General features: G+C 44.8%; 1 protein-coding gene across 1 annotated transcript in view; it reads left to right on the forward strand.

The window, feature by feature from the left end:
- exoc3l2a (exocyst complex component 3-like 2a) overlaps nt 1-16,695 on the forward strand; it is a 37,003-nt gene that overhangs the window by 6,985 nt on the left and 13,323 nt on the right. The window contains exons 2-9 of the mRNA XM_076991013.1: nt 2,918-3,445; nt 6,639-6,862; nt 7,206-8,049; nt 11,892-12,006; nt 12,261-12,371; nt 13,168-13,268; nt 13,363-13,473; nt 16,535-16,670. Coding sequence (XP_076847128.1) covers nt 2,940-3,445; nt 6,639-6,862; nt 7,206-8,049; nt 11,892-12,006; nt 12,261-12,371; nt 13,168-13,268; nt 13,363-13,473; nt 16,535-16,670 — 2,148 coding nt within the window. The 5' untranslated portion in view covers nt 2,918-2,939. The remainder of the gene's footprint in view (nt 1-2,917; nt 3,446-6,638; nt 6,863-7,205; nt 8,050-11,891; nt 12,007-12,260; nt 12,372-13,167; nt 13,269-13,362; nt 13,474-16,534; nt 16,671-16,695) is intronic.

Consider the following 16,695-nt stretch of genomic DNA (forward strand, 5'->3'; position numbering starts at 1 on the left):
CTGAAATGCACCGAATTTACTGTCAATATTATGGCTCTAGTTCAACATGATTTGTGCCCTGTTAGATGATGCATTACCTTGTAGGAAGTGAGACTGGTTTAGTGAGTCCATTTAATAATTGTGCTTGGGTAATTACTACTTAGTAATTCTACTTAATAGGATTAGTAGGTGTACAGGGTCTGTTAATACAGGTGTACCGGGTCTGTTAATGCAGGTGTACAGGGTCTGTTAATGCAGGTGTACAGGTGCTGTTAATACAGGTGTACAAGGTCTGTTAATACAGGTGTACAGGGTTTGTTAATACAGGTGTACAGGGTTTGTTAATACATTTGTACAGGGTTTGTTAATACAGGTGTACAGGTGCTGTGGTGCTGTTAATACAGGTGTACAAGTTCTGTTAATACAGGTGTACAGGGTTTGTTAATACAGGCATACAGGGTCTGTTAATGCAGATGTACAGGTGGTTTTAATGCAGGTGTACAGGGTCTGTTAATACAGGTGTACAAGGTCTGTTAATACAGGTGTACAGGGTTTGTTAATACAGGTGTACAGGGTTTGTTAATACATTTGTACAGGGTTTGTTAATACAGGTGTACAAAGTTTGTTAATACATTTGTACAGGGTCTGTTAATACAGGTGTACAAAGTCTGTTAATACAAGGGTACAGGGTTTGTTAATACAGGTGTACAGGTGCTGTTCATACAGGTGTACAAGTTCTGTTAATGCAGGTGTACAGGTGCTGTTAATACAGGTGTACAAGTTCTGTTAATACAGGTGTACAGGGTTTGTTAATACAGGTGTACAGGGTTTGTTAATACAGGCGTACAGGGTCTGTTAATGCAGATGTACAGGTGGTTTTAATGCAGGTGTACAGGGTCTGTCAATGCAGTTGTACAGGTGTTGTTAATACAGGTGTACATGTACATACTCCATATCACCCAAAAGTATTCACTCACCTTCCATGACTCACATATGAGCTTACGTGAAATCCCATTCCTAATCTGTAGGGTTCAATATGATGTTGGTCCACCCTTTGCAGCTAGAACAGCTTCAACTCTCCTAGGAAGACTGTGCACAAGGTTTAGGAGTGTGTTTATGGGGATTTTTGACCACTCTTCCAGAAGCGCATTTCTGAGGTCACATACTGATGTTGGACGAAAAGGCCTGGCTCTCAGTCTCCGCTCTAATTCATCCCAAAGGTGTTCTGTCGGGTTGAGGTCAGGTCTCTGTGCAGGCCAGTCAAGTTCATCCACACCAGACTCCACCATCCATGTCTTTATGGACCTTGTCTGTTTGGATGTGTAAGTCCTACAGGATCTTTGCCTTGTGGATCTTCTCCACTCTCTGTGGTTCCACCCATTTGGATTTGGGGGAATCCAACTAACTTATATGATACTTACATGATCCTGTTTTTGATCTCTGCTGCTTGGTTGTCTCTCTGTTCCCTTTCCCTGCCAACATCTTGAACTTAGCTACAAGGTGCTGGATTGTCTCAAATGATCCTTTGTCTGCATCTTGGGTCTTGGGATGAAGTCCTATCATTTTCAATCATTGGTAGGATTGTTATGTGACCTCTGCTCTCTGGTACATTACAGGGACGGGCTTGTCATGTCATGCCTCCTGCTCTGGGTCCATGGTGACCACATCCCCCGTCTGTCTGAGGCACTCCCTCATTAGCTCATCCCCCGTCTGTCCGAGGCACTCCCTCATTAGCTCATCCCCGTCTGTCTGAGGCACTCCCTCATTAGCTCATCCCCGTCTGTCTGAGGCACTCCCTCATTAGCTCATCCCCTGTCTGTCTGAGGCACTCCCTCATTAGCTCATCCCCGTCTGTCCGAAGCACTCCCTCATTAGCTCATCCCCGTCTGTCTGAGGCACTCCCTCATTAGCTCATCCCCGTCTGTCCGAGGCACTCCCTCATTAGCTCATCCCCGTCTGTCTGAGGCACTCCCTCATTAGCTCATCCCCCGTCTGTCTGAGGCACTCCCTCATTAGCTCATCCCCCGTCTGTCTGAGGCACTCCCTCATTAGCTCATCCCCGTCTGTCTGAGGCACTCCCTCATTAGCTCATCCCCGTCTGTCTGAGGCACTCCCTCATTAGCTCATCCCCGTCTGTCTGAGGCACTCCCTCATTAGCTCATCCCCGTCTGTCTGAGGCACTCCCTCATTAGCTCATCCCCGTCTGTCTGAGGCACTCCCTCATTAGCTCATCCCCCGTCTGTCTGAGGCACTCCCTCATTAGCTCATCCCCGTCTGTCTGAGGCACTCCCTCATTAGCTCATCCCCGTCTGTCTGAGGCACTCCCTCATTAGCTCATCCCCGTCTGTCTGAGGCACTCCCTCATTAGCTCATCCCCCGTCTGTCTGAGGCACTCCCTCATTAGCTCATCCCCCGTCTGTCTGAGGCACTCCCTCATTAGCTCATCCTCGCCATTGCTTGTATGTATACATGGGTGTTTTGCATCTCAACCTGGATCTCACATTCTGAAGGTGAGGGCCGCTTCCTATTCCATGAAACCAGTGTACAGTCTCTAAGTGTTGCTGCTTGACTGATCTCTTGTGATCATTGAATATATACGACGGGTCTGGTTAATGACGGACAGGAGTTATGACCGACTTTTAAAAAATGTTTCGGAGGAGCAGTGGCAACACAGTGGAGTGTTGTGAAGTGTTGGAGTGTTGTGTACGATAAGCTGAGGCAGCGGAGTCTCCGCGATCGCTCTTTCTCACACTGTACGCACGCATGAGAACATTGTTAGTCTTTTTCTATACTGTATTTACGATCAAAGCGTATCTAAATCTAGGGTCTCGCTTAATGACGAAAACTGCTTTACGACGGACTTTTCAGTCTCTAACTAACTGTATATATATATATATTCTAATGCATTCTGACCGACCTGTTGGCCACTTTGTTTCAGGGTTATCCTCTTCAGAGCCAAAATGCCTGTCCTCAAGAAACTACCCAGAAGGTCCAAGAGGTACCTGGACAATAGTGAGCTTAATCTACAGAATACCCACAACACCCTGGGGCTTATTCTGACCCCGACCACCCTCAACCCATTTGAAGAGTCTGAGCCAGCACTGCGCCCTACAGAGGAAGCAGGTGGGCTGTGGAGGGGTTGGGAGCATGAGCAGTGCACGTCACAGGACGGGGAAGCGCTGGAGAATGAGGTGAACGCAGAACTGCATGGTGCGTCAAAATTCACGGATAGGTCAAAGGTCAGCTCACCCCTGAGAGGGACCCTGGAGCGTCTGTGCAGCTGCTCTCCTGTGAAGACCCTGGGCAAACTCAGCAAGGGGCTGAGGTTCAGTGGTCGACACGTGTGGGGAACCATGCCCTCCACACGGAGCTCCACCCTGCCAGCCACGCCCTCTTCAGCGAAGGAGAAGACAAAGAAGAAGAAAAATAAACGAAGAGCATCTGAGGAAATTATGACCCTGCTAAGGTAAGAGAGCATATGTGAGGGCGGGACATATATGTGGGTGTGCCATGTATGTGAGTGTGGTATGTGTGGGCGTGGCATGTATATGGGCGAGGCATATGTGTGGGCGTGGCATATATGAACCTCTATGGATCTGATGCTGTGCTGTGGCTGGAACACTCCAGACTGCTTTGAAACATTAAACCCAAAAAAATCTCTTTCAGTATGAAATCCCTAAGGATTGGGTTAGGACTGGTTTAGACTGGGTTAGGACTGTGTTAGGACTGGTTTAGACTGGGTTAGGACTGGGTAAGTGCATTCAGCTTGTACCAGTGTACATCCTACATGTCCTGCTTGTCTTTGGTCATAATCTTATATATATCTGAATATCACACATATGTGTGTATATCTGCATATCACACACACACACACACACACACACATATATATATATATATATATATATATATATATATATATATATATATATATATATATATATATATAACCCTAATCCTGGGTATATAACAGAGATAACACTTAGCACATAAAACCTTGGGTCTATATGTGTACACCCTGTGTGTGTGTGTGTGTGTGTGTGTGTGTGTGTGTGTGTGTGTTTGTGTGTGTTAGGTTTTTAGCAGAAAGCATGTGTAGTAGCACAAAGTGGAAAGAGTGTGCCTATTAATACCATCACATTGTTTATCGAAGAGGGCAGCATGAAGAGAGAATAACCACACACACACACACACAAACACACACACACACACACACACACACACACACACACACACACACACACACACACACACACACACACACACACACACACACACACACAAACACATGCACACACACATTCCTTGTTTATTTATAATATGCAGCAAATTGTTTCACAGGATCCACACAATGAAATGTCCGCTGACCCTGCCAGTGTAGAACTCTTATGGAGTCATTCAGGACACACAAGAACATCTAGAGATACAGTCACACACGTATCTGCATTTACAGCCACAAAAACTATTACAGTTTTTTACAACTGTACACATTTTCCAAGATCTGTGTCTATTTTTCAAAACTCTACACACAAAACCCACAATTGCTCACACAAAATGCAAAATGCCTTAAATCTCCAGCAAAATGACACACAACATTCATAATGTCATAAACACATCTCGAAAGCAAGCACTGACCTCATATTCATGGGATTCTATGTTTATTTCCATACAAAAGTGCAGAGAGAAAGTGAAATACTCACAACACACATAAACAGTTTTCAAACCCAAAATATATATTTTTTTTCCAAATAATTTGCTGTGTAACGCAGCTTGCGCTGCGGAACAAGGAGGCGGACACAAACGCTGAGGAGAGCGAGATTTATTAGAGGGAATTCCATAATCATAGTCGTAATAACAGGCAGGGGTCGTAACAGGTGAGCCATCCAGGTTTGACAAGTAGATCGGCATGATCAGACACACAAAGAGAACGAACAGGGCAACGGGGAGAACACTAGAAGGAATGAATAATGGAACAGGAACAATACTTACGAAATCAAATAACAAGGATCGCGGAGCATATAGGCAAATACCGACGGAGCAAATGAACAGAACAAACGACAACGGGCTAGGGAGACACAGGGATATAAATACACAGAACTAGACTAGACACAGGTGAAGACAATGACAACATGGGCGTGGCAGACAGAGGGAAACTATGGTAGCAGACAAGCAAGGTGGGATTAACCGGGACACGAGGAACAGGGAACAGACACGAGGAATGTCCGGAGTTAGTCACTCAAAATAAAGTTTGTCCGGAGTTAGTCACTCACAGTAAAGTGTGTCTGGAGTTACAGTCATTAACAATAACGTTTGTCTGGAGTTAGTCACACACAGTAAAGTTTGTCTGGAGTTACAGTCATTAACAGTAAAGTTTGTCTGGAGTTAGTCACTCACAGTCAGTGATGGCTAAGTTACCTTGAGAAAGTAATCGGATTACTGATTACTGATTACTCCTTTTAAAAGTAACTTAGTTACGTTACATATTACTTGATTTTAAAAGTAACTACGTTAGATTACAAGTTACTTTAGTAGTTACATTCAGCAGCAAAATTTTCGGTAACCGAGGCAGAAACTGCTTAATCCAAAAATCCCGAGGAGGGAAACTTTATTGATAACGCAACCCTGGCGCGTGCAGTCGCCCCCCCCCCCCCCCCCCCCCCCAGTCTGTCTGTTCAGTCAGACAGCTTGTGAAACGAAATACCATTACAATTTCAAGCATTTTAAAGTAGGCGACGTTAGTCAAAATTCCAGCACTTTTCAAACGTGGAACACAGTGCAACATTAAAGTTCTTCAGGTAAATGTTCCTTCCCCTGTTTTTGAGGGGTGTTTCTTTATACTACCACACATTGTTACGGGAGGACACTGCAAAAAATGACTTGTAAAACGTGCTCGCGCTCTCACGGGGTCGCGCGCAGCGTGCGGAGTCGAGCGCTACGGTCAGACGCAAAAGTAGAACTGAGCCAAGAAGAAAGCAAAAATATATATTTTTACTAGAGAAAATAAAAATAGTAACGCACAGTTACTTGGATAAGTAACTTTAATCTGATTACTGGACTGGAAATAGTAGCGCGTTATATTACTCGTTACCAAAAAAAGTGGTAAGATTAGAGTAACGCGTTACTAAGTAACGCGTTACTGACATCACTGCTCACAGTAAAGTGTGTCTGGCATTACAATTGTTAACAGTAAAGTTTGTCTGGAGCTACAGTAATTAATAGTAATGTTTGTCTGTAGTTAGTCACTCACAGTAAATTGTGTCTGGAGTTACAGTCATTAACAGTAAAGTTTGTCTGGCATTACAGTTGTTAACAGTAAAGTTTGTTTGGAGTTACAGTAATTAATAGTAAAATTTGTTTGGAGTTAGTCATTCACAATAAAGTTTGTCTGGAATTACAGTCATTAACAGTAAAGTTTGTCTGGAGTTAGTCATTAACAGTAAAGTGTGTCTGGAGTTACAGTCATTAACAGTAAAGTGTGTGGAGTTATCTGTCTGGATGCTCCATTTTTGCCAACCTGCTAAAAGAAGTTACTTTGCAGTCCCCCTTGGCTTAAAATAACCTAAACAGTCTAATCAGATTCTCAAACATAAGTAATTCTCTGCCACCCCCCTTTGTCTGTGTTTCTGTCTCTCTGTCTCTGTCTCCATGTTTCTCGGCAGACTGGCAGGGCGTAAAATAAAAAGTGAGCCTAAAGAGAGTGTTACTATGGGAGATCTGAACAGTGAGGATGATGAGGACGATCAGGATGGTGATCCTCACCGCCGACCTTCACTTCTGCACAGTCTGAGCAAGCTGAAACGAGAATCGCTCACTAACTCACAGGAAGCCGAGAAGGGAGGAGAAGAGGAAGACCTGCCTCCCAAACGCAGGGAACCACTGTCAGGTGAGGGGGGTAGAAAACACACACACACACACTCTGGTGAATGAATGAATGAATGTTTCAATTTATATAGCGCCTTATCAGGATGCCCAAGGCGCTTTACAATTGTAAACACAGCTACGTCACAGCTGGGGGGCTAGAGAGAGGGAGAGTGAGAGGCAGAGAGAGGTGGAGAGTGTAGTTAGAGGTCCCAGGACTTTTTTTGAGTGTTTTTCAGCTTATCAGAAACTGTGGCCATGACAGAGAAGGTTAATATAGCCACCTACACACAGCTCTGAGTAAATAACCTTCACCCCATTGACCTTTTAAAAACGACAATCTGATCATGACACAATCTTTCTTTCAGTGCTTGAAATTCTACAGCTGGTGAATCAAAGAGACTTCCTGCTTGCTGATGCCCATATCCAAGAGCTGGAGAGAGAGTGTGCCCTGGACCCAGCACTCCTTACACAGACCACACCCACCACAACCACACCCACCGCAACCACACCCACCACAACCACACCCACTACAACCACACCCAATGTCATAACCACTCCTCCTCCCATCTCTTCACTGTGGCGCCCCCTGGTGGGGGGCCTGTTTGGTGAGGAAGCTCCAAGTGCCCTGGACGCAGGTCTTCGGAAGGCCAAAGATGTGGAGTTGCTGTATGAAGCGCTGCAGAGAGAAATGTGGGATGTTGTGCGAGAGTCGCTACGGCAACCCTGTGCTGGACCGCAGCTTGGACTTGTTGTCCTTGTCATCCAGCAGGAAGAACATGCAGACCACATTTGGACGCTGCACCAGGAGACCCAGTCTGGGCCGCAGCACCAGAACCAGCAGCTCCATGGGGAAGATCACTCTGACCTGCACGAGGGGGTTCGGTTCAGCAAGCGGCCCAGGAAGCTAAGGCAAAAGTGGGCGGAGGCAGTAAGAGAGGCTGCTGACTGGTCACTGCCTCAGCCAGGGGGTGTGGCCGCAGGGCATCTAGCCATGTTCTTGGAGAGGCTGAGGGTGCGGGTTGTGGAGGACATGGATGCTGTTCGGAGGAACGTGGTGGCCGTGTACCCAGGGGAGTTTGCTGGGTTTCAGGTGTACATGCACAGTTACCACTCAGCTGTGGCCACACGTCTTAAAGCCATAACAACAGGCCCTGTACACATCACTGACATCTACTCACTGCTGGATTGGGTCTACAACATCTATAACAGGTGCGTTCACATATTGTACACACACACACACACACACACACACACACACACACACACACACACACACACACACACACACACACACACGCGCGCACACACACACACACACACACACACACACACACACACTCTGTCCTGTACATAATTATACATATTAACAAATTGTTTTATTTTCCCTCTGCATTAGTTTAGAATTTGTTTAGATGATTGATTAGAGTTTGTTTAGATGCTTGATTAGAGTTTGTTTAGATGATTGACTAGAGTTTGTTTAGATGCTTGATTAGTTTGTTTAGATGATTGATTAGAGTTTGTTTAGATGATTGATTAGAGTTTGTTTAAATGATTGATTAGAGTTTGGTTAGATGATTGATTAGAGTTTGTTTAGATGATTGATTAGAGTTTGTTTAGATTCGGATGTGACCTATGGTCCACGTCCCCATCCCCAGTCACGACAGACACCAGGTTGTGGGTGACAGGCTTCTCTTTAATGTCGTTTTGCAGCAGTAAATGGTCTGTAAACGAACACAGAGTATGACCACACCCAGTAACGTCTCATACTGCGCAGTTATAGCCTTTCTCGCAGCAGTGTATGGTCTATTCTGCTGCGAATATCAATGCATAATACTCAATATACATTTGCTTATATGCGTGATGCAGTGAGCTCTCAAATAGCACCATTCGAGCAATTACATCAATAACAACATCGCAGTAGACACAATCATCCCGTCTTATAGTTCAACTTGAGGATTACCGCGACTGCATGTTTTATTCTGAAAAACTTGCTAACACTTAGTGGTCAATCCCCTCGTCATAAAACAAAACAAAATGAATACGACAAAATTAAACCCAGAATATTTGCTCACCTGTAAATGAACACGGAGTATGACCACACCCAGTAACGTCTCATAGCGCACTGCATATACAGTATAGCCTTACCTGCCCGCATGGTAAAATTAAGCATTAGCGAACAAAACTAGCATCAGGACATTCTGGTTATTGCTTACTTTGTTTAGATGCGTGATTAGTTTGTTTAGATGCTTGATTAGAGTTTCTTTAGCTTGATTAGTGTTTGTTTGTGACGGGCAGGGAGTATGAAATACAATGGAAGCGATCACGTCAAGTCTCAGGGAAAAGGGAGATTTTAATGAATAAAGTGAGCAAACCAAAAACCTGTGACAAGATCCAAATTAAGGATACAATGACCAGCAGTCAACTGGTACAAAGACAAGACATATATAGACAAACAAACGACCGTCAGGTGAGGCGGATCATAGGCCCCGCCCACCTGAGGGAACGAACACAATGCAACAAGACGAACTGTGAACGGGGGCGACCAACAGGGGGCCCGCTGGTTTAGATTGATTAGAGTTTGTTTCGATTGGTTAGCCTTTCTCTAGTGTTAGCATTTGTAGGTTTTAAATGCATAAGTACTACATAAATTTGTTCATTGCATCAAGACTTTTTGACTCTGTCAGGATATTATATTTAAACAAAGTATAATTAGAAAACAATAATTGGCAAAATTGAAATCATAAACACACTATATACCAGCAGCCCACAGCCAGCTCTTCCTCCAACCATGTGATCTTCAGTTAGGGGTTTCTGTAATGGCCTTTTTCACAAACAAGGAAAGGCAGAAATTTCCAGACATGTAAGGCCAAATCAGTTTAGAGTTGTGTGTACTGTTGTGTATGCTGTCAACAGAAACATTTTAAAACCAAAACTTTCATGGACAAGGAAGCCTATCAATGTAACCAAGGTAAGAAACAAAATGGATGATAAATAATTTGGGTTTGGGTCTCAAAGACCCGTTAACATAGATAACATAGAGATGGTAGCAGAAAGCCAACACAAGAGGAAGGTTAGAGAGTTTTTTAGATTGATTAGAAGTGGCCACAATAGGGGCGATGGGCTCTATAGACTGTACCATTGAGACTGAATGTAGGGGTGTGTTGCAGGGATGTCCTGGCCACAATAGGGGCGATGGGCTCTATAGACTGTACCATTGAGACTGAATGTAGGGGTGTGTTGCAGGGATGTCCTGGCCACAATAGGGGCGATGGGCTCTATAGACTGTACCATTGAGACTGAATGTAGGGGTGTGTTGCAGGGATGTCCTGGCCACAATAGGGGCGATGGGCTCTATAGACTGTAACATTGAGACTGAATGTAGGGGTGTGTTGAAGGGATGTCCTGGCCACAATAGGGGCGATGGGCTCTATAGATTGTACCATTGAGACTGAATGTAGGGGTGTGTTGCAGGGATGTCCTGGCCACAATAGGGTTCTATAGACTGTACCATTGAGACTGAATGTAGGGGTGTGTTTCAGGGATGTCCTGTCCACAATAGGGGCGATGGGCTCTATAGACTGTACCATTGAGACTGAATGTAGGGGTGTGTTGCAGGGATGTCCTGGCCACAATAGGGTTCTATAGACTGTACCATTGAGACTGAATGTAGGGGTGTGTTGCAGGGATGTCCTGGCCACAATAGGGGCGATGGGCTCTATAGACTGTACCATTGAGACTGAATGTAGGGGTGTGTTGCAGGGATGTCCTGGCCACAATAGGGGCGATGGGCTCTATAGACTGTACAATTGAGACTGAATGTAGGGGTGTGTTGCAGGGATGTCCTGGCCACAATAGGGGCGATGGGCTCTATAGACTGTACCATTGAGACTGAATGTAGGGGTGTGTTGCAGGGATGTCCTGGCCACAATAGGGGCGATGGGCTCTATAGACTGTACCATTGAGACTGAATGTAGGGGTGTGTTGCAGGGATGTCCTGGCCACAATAGGGGCGATGGGCTCTATAGACTGTACCATTGAGACTGAATGTAGGGGTGTGTTGCAGGGATGTCCTGGCCACAATAGGGGCGATGGTCTCTATAGACTGTACCATTGAGACTGAATGTAGGGGTGTGTTGCAGGGATGTCCTTGCCACAATAGGGGCGATGGGCTCTATAGACTGTACCATTGAGACTGAATGTAGGGGTGTGTTGCAGGGATGTCCTGGCCACAATAGGGGCGATGGTCTCTATAGACTGTACCATTGAGACTGAATGTAGGGGTGTGTTGCAGGGATGTCCTTGCCACAATAGGGGCGATGGGCTCTATAGACTGTACCATTGAGACTGAATGTAGGGGTGTGTTGCAGGGATGTCCTTGCCACAATAGGGGCGATGGGCTCTATAGACTGTACCATTGAGACTGAATGTAGGGGTGTGTTGCAGGGATGTCCTGGCCACAATAGGGGCGATGGGCTCTATAGACTGTACCATTGAGACTGAATGTAGGGGTGTGTTGCAGGGATGTCCTGGCCACAATAGGGGCGATGGTCTCTATAGACTGTACCATTGAGACTGAATGTAGGGGTGTGTTGCAGGGATGTCCTGGCCACAATAGGGGCGATGGGCTCTATAGACTGTACCATTGAGACTGAATGTAGGGGTGTGTTGCAGGGATGTCCTGGCCACAATAGGGGCGATGGTCTCTATAGACTGTACCATTGAGACTGAATGTAGGGGTGTGTTGCAGGGATGTCCTTGCCACAATAGGGGCGATGGGCTCTATAGACTGTACCATTGAGACTGAATGTAGGGGTGTGTTGCAGGGATGTCCTGGCCACAATAGGGGCGATGGGCTCTATAGACTGTACCATTGAGACTGAATGTAGGGGTGTGTTGCAGGGATGTCCTGGCCACAATAGGGGCGATGGTCTCTATAGACTGTACCATTGAGACTGAATGTAGGGGTGTGTTGCAGGGATGTCCTGGCCACAATAGGGGCGATGGTCTCTATAGACTGTACCATTGAGACTGAATGTAGGGGTGTGTTGCAGGGATGTCCTGGCCACAATAGGGGCGATGGGCTCTATCGATTGCGCTGCTCTTCCACCACTGCTACCTGCTGATGTCATCAACAGATTGGAACAGGAGTGTATTGACATTATCACGGTATACACACACATACCTGCGCACAAGCACACTGTCCCTCTCTCTCTCTCTCTCTCTCTCTCTCTCTCTGGATCCTCTTGACACACTGGCCTGAACAGCTCACTGAAATTCCCCTTTATGTCCACGAATAACAGCTGTGTCGTGTGTACACAGCCAAAACACATATTGTTGTTGTGTATTTATGTGTGTTAGTTGTATGACTGTGTATATGTGTGTTCCTGTATGACTGTATGTGCATGCATGTTTGAGTGTAGGATAAAGTAAACACAGAACTGTCTCAGGTTCTGGAAGATGAGGAGAAGAGGTGGACACAGACACTACACATTGAAGAGTACCAATCGGGCTTAGCACGTTCAGTCATACAGGTAATACACACGCAGTCATACAGGTAACACACATATACATATTCATACAGGTAACACACACACAGTCATACAGGTAACACACATATACATATTCATACAGGTAACACACACACAGGCATACAGGTAGCACACACACACACAGTCATACAGGTAACACACATACACATATTCATAAAGGGTAACACAAACACATACAGTCATACAGATAACATGCACGCACATACATGCAGGTAAAACACACAGACATATACACATTTTGTGTGCAGGGCTCCAGACTGTGACTAACATGGTCGCAATCGCGACCATAAATATTAATTTGCGAGTAATATAATTATTTAACTTGCCAGTGGCGATAGGTGATACAACAGCATTATATATTTTTTATGGGTGAGGATATTTTGTAATTGGAAAAAATGTCCACCATTAACTCTATAACTGTATATAATTGTGTGTGTACCCATATAATTGTGTGTGTCACCCATGTGAATGTGTGTGTATTACCTGTATGACTGTGTTACCCCTATAACTGTGTGGGTGTGTTACCCATATAACTATGTGTGTTACCCCATAACTGTGTGTTACCCGTATGACTGTGTGCTACCCGAATAACTGTCTGTGTATTATCCATATGACTGTGTGTGTGTGACCTGTATAACTGTGTGTGTGTGTGATAGAGAGAGACTGTATAACTGTATGTGTTACTTGTATGTGTTATCCATGTAACTGTGTGTGTGTGTGTGTTACCTGTATGTCTGTCTGTGTGTGTGTGTGTGTGTGTGTGTGTGTGTGTGTATAGAGACTGAAGGTGGATCTGGACCGGTCCACAGGTGTCAGTCAACCTCTAGGAACACGAGTGGCTCGCTGCACTCTGAGCGCCTTCGCACACTTCCTCCACAGGTGAGGTCACACCTCACAATTATGGGCGGAGTCATTACTTGTGTGCATTTTACACATTTTTTACTTTTGTGTGTCTGTTTCTGGTTATGTTTAGTTTCCAGAGAAAAGCAGAAATGTTCCATGAGACTCAAGCAGCATTCCAGGATTGGTCCGATGGTTACGTCTCTCGAACCATCACGCTGGCTAACTGTGTCCCCCCCTTCAGGTAGACCACACAACTATACAGCTATACCACTATACAACTACACAACTAATTAATTATTCAGCTACACAACCACACAACTACACACTGCAGAGACAGGAGAGGTTCACCCAGCATGGAGTTACGCATGACTCAGGAGGTCATGCAGTCACTGCCAGTGGTGATGAAAGGTTAGCTGGGTGAGTAGCTAGTTAGATGAAAGGTTAGCTGGGTGAGTAGCTAGTTGGATGAAAGGTTAGCTGGGTGAGTAGCTAGTTGGATGAAAGGTTAGCTGGGTGAGTAGCTAGTTAGATGAAAGGTTAGCTGGGTGAGTAGCTAGTTAGATGAAAGGTTAGCTGGGTGAGTAGCAGGTTAGATGAAAGGTTAGCTGGGTGAGTAGCTAGTTAGATGAAAGGTTAGCTGGGTGAGTATCAGCAGGGCTCTCAAGTCTCACGCATTGAGCGTGTGACACACGCATTTGACCGTCTTCACACGCTCACACGCCACACTTCCGATTTCACACGGCGAGAAAAAAAAATCTATGTCGCCCTCCACTGGCGATCGATCGCGATATACAACCCCCCCCGCTCAACAACTTACGTACGCCACCCACCAACCCCCCCCGTCAACAACTCTCACACTCTGACATGAATCCAAAACTTGAGAACCCTGAGTATCAGGTTAGATGAAAGGTTAGCTGGGTGAGTAGCAGGTTAGATGAAAGGTTAGCTGGGTGAGTAGCAGGTTAGATGAAAGGTTAGCTGGGTGAGTAACAGGTTAGATGAAAGGTTAGCTGGGCGAGTAGCTAGTTAGATGAAAGGTTATCTGGGTGAGTAGCAGGTTAGATGAAAGGTTAGCTGGGTGAGTAACAGGTTAGATGAAAGGTTAGCTGGGCGAGTAGCTAGTTGGATGAAAGGTTAGCTGGGTGAGTAGCTAGTTAGATGAAAGGTTAGCTGGGTGAGTAGCTAGTTCAGTAACTACATGAAATTGTTTAATAGTACCGGAGCAATTTCTCATCATATTAATCAGAAGAGACATCAATTTTAATCGTTAGGGTTATGGTTATGGTTGGGGTTAGGGGCAGAGATGGGGACTTGAGTTTGGGACTCGTACTCGAGTCGCACTTAAGTTGCATATACAGTGACTTCAGACTCGACTTAGACTTGCATTCAAAAGACTTCCAACTCGACTTGGACTCGTGATTTGAGACTCGTGAACAATCTTTAATTTGTAATGTTCTTTTGTGTTTCATTTGACAATCTCTCCTCCTCCTGTCTGTATGCTTTTCACTTCCTGCTGATGTAAGGTCACGTGACACAAATGCGCGCCACAAAACATCGCGATCATGGTGGCGCTGGTGAGGACGCTCGCTTCTGTTCCACCATTCATAATAAGTTTTGCGTCCAAAACTTTGCACAAGTAGCAAATAAAAGAGCAGCAAACTGCAGCGTGTGGCATAAAAATACAGGACGCTGGTTCCACCACATCTAATTTTATTCGCCACTTGAAAACCCACCCGGAAAGGTTAGTCACTGCCTGAAAGGTTATTAGCATCTGCTACAAACAAGCTTAGCGTCACAGTTAGTGTGTTAATTATAACAACCTAATGTTTACACAGTTAGCTAGGTATTGACTGGATATTTTTAAAAGGAGAGGCATTTTATATAATGTTTTGGCCTCTACATTCAGATAAAAATAAGGTGTAACGTGCAGTATTTTAAGCTATTCATGTCTGACTAATTTGTTTATGAAGGCTAATTTGGTATACATTACAAATGAATAAATTTGAGAAGCCTAATTACTATTCAAAATAGACATCCTTGTTCATCTACAGCAGGGATGGTCAACGTCCATGATAAAGAGGGCCAAAATATTTTCAGCACTATTATTGGAGGGCCACATGACCACGCACTTCAAATAATTGGATATGAAAGACACTACAAATTATTCTCAATAAGAACACATTTTAAATGAATTCAGATCTGTATGATTATTGCACCAACATACATGCATTAACATGTCCTTAATAAGCAACAAAGACAAAACATTTGCTTAATAAAAAAGTGCAAAAAGGAATTTTAACTCCTTCATATCAAAGTACTGTAATGCGTAGCGCGCTGCGGAGCGAGGAGGCGGACACAAACGCTGAGAAGAGCGAGATTTAATAAGGGGAATTCCATGGGCGAAGTCGTTTGTACAGGCACGGGTCAAAACGGGAGAGCCGTCCAAGTGGTCAACAGGACAGGCAGGAGTCGTAACAGGAGAGCCATTCACAACGGAGAAACACAACGGAGACAGAAAATACCAGAACAGCGATGACAGATAATCCACAAAACCGAACAAACCACAAATAACCGACAACGGGCGAAACACAGAGATACAAGTACACAGGACTAAACTAGACAAAACTGAACACAATGACGACATGTGCGTGGCAGACAGAGGGAAACCAGGGCAACAGACACGCAGGGCGGGATAACCGGGCAAGGAACAACACCGACACGGGAGAGGGGGGCGTAGCCCTACGTGACAAGAACAAAAAAGTCCTGCTCTATTGTTTTTTTTCTTTTAATTATTAAATTATTATTTATCTATTTGCGGGCCGCATTGAGTGAGGGCCGCCAGTTGCCCATCCCTGATCTACAGGTTTTCTGAATTCTGTAAAGCAAAAAAAGTGTCACTCAAATATTTGGGACTTTACTTGGACTTGAGACCAAAGACTTGAGACTTGACTTGGACTTGCAAAAAATTACTTGTGAGCATCTCTGGTAAGGGGTTAATGTTAGAGTTAGGGTGGGAGAAAGCAGGATATGACGGATTTATCTGGTTTATGTTTTAATTGTGTGTTTCGAATCTGTCTCAGCTACACAATTACATATCCACTCAACTACACAAAACTGTCATACAAGTAGTCACACACAATTATACACCACACAAACAAATCCCATGTCCAAACCACAGAATACTGAAAATGATGACATTTGTGTTATAAAAGGAACTATTGATTAATGAAAATATGTATGCATGCATATACCTGTGTGTGCCTATGTTATGTGCGTGTGTGTGTGTGTGTGTGTGTGTGAAGGAGTTTTGTGGAGTGCTGTAGACGGTGTGATCCCCTGGGAAGTGAAGACTCTTCCCAGTACGCCCAGTCATCACTTGAACGCATCATCAGTCAGTGTGTACACGTTCTCACTGACAGGCTGTTTGAAAATATCCGGGTAAGATACACTGCATGACCAGTAT

The sequence above is a fragment of the Brachyhypopomus gauderio genome, unplaced genomic scaffold (assembly GCF_052324685.1).
Source record: "Brachyhypopomus gauderio isolate BG-103 unplaced genomic scaffold, BGAUD_0.2 sc80, whole genome shotgun sequence".
NCBI lineage: Eukaryota > Metazoa > Chordata > Actinopteri > Gymnotiformes > Hypopomidae > Brachyhypopomus > Brachyhypopomus gauderio.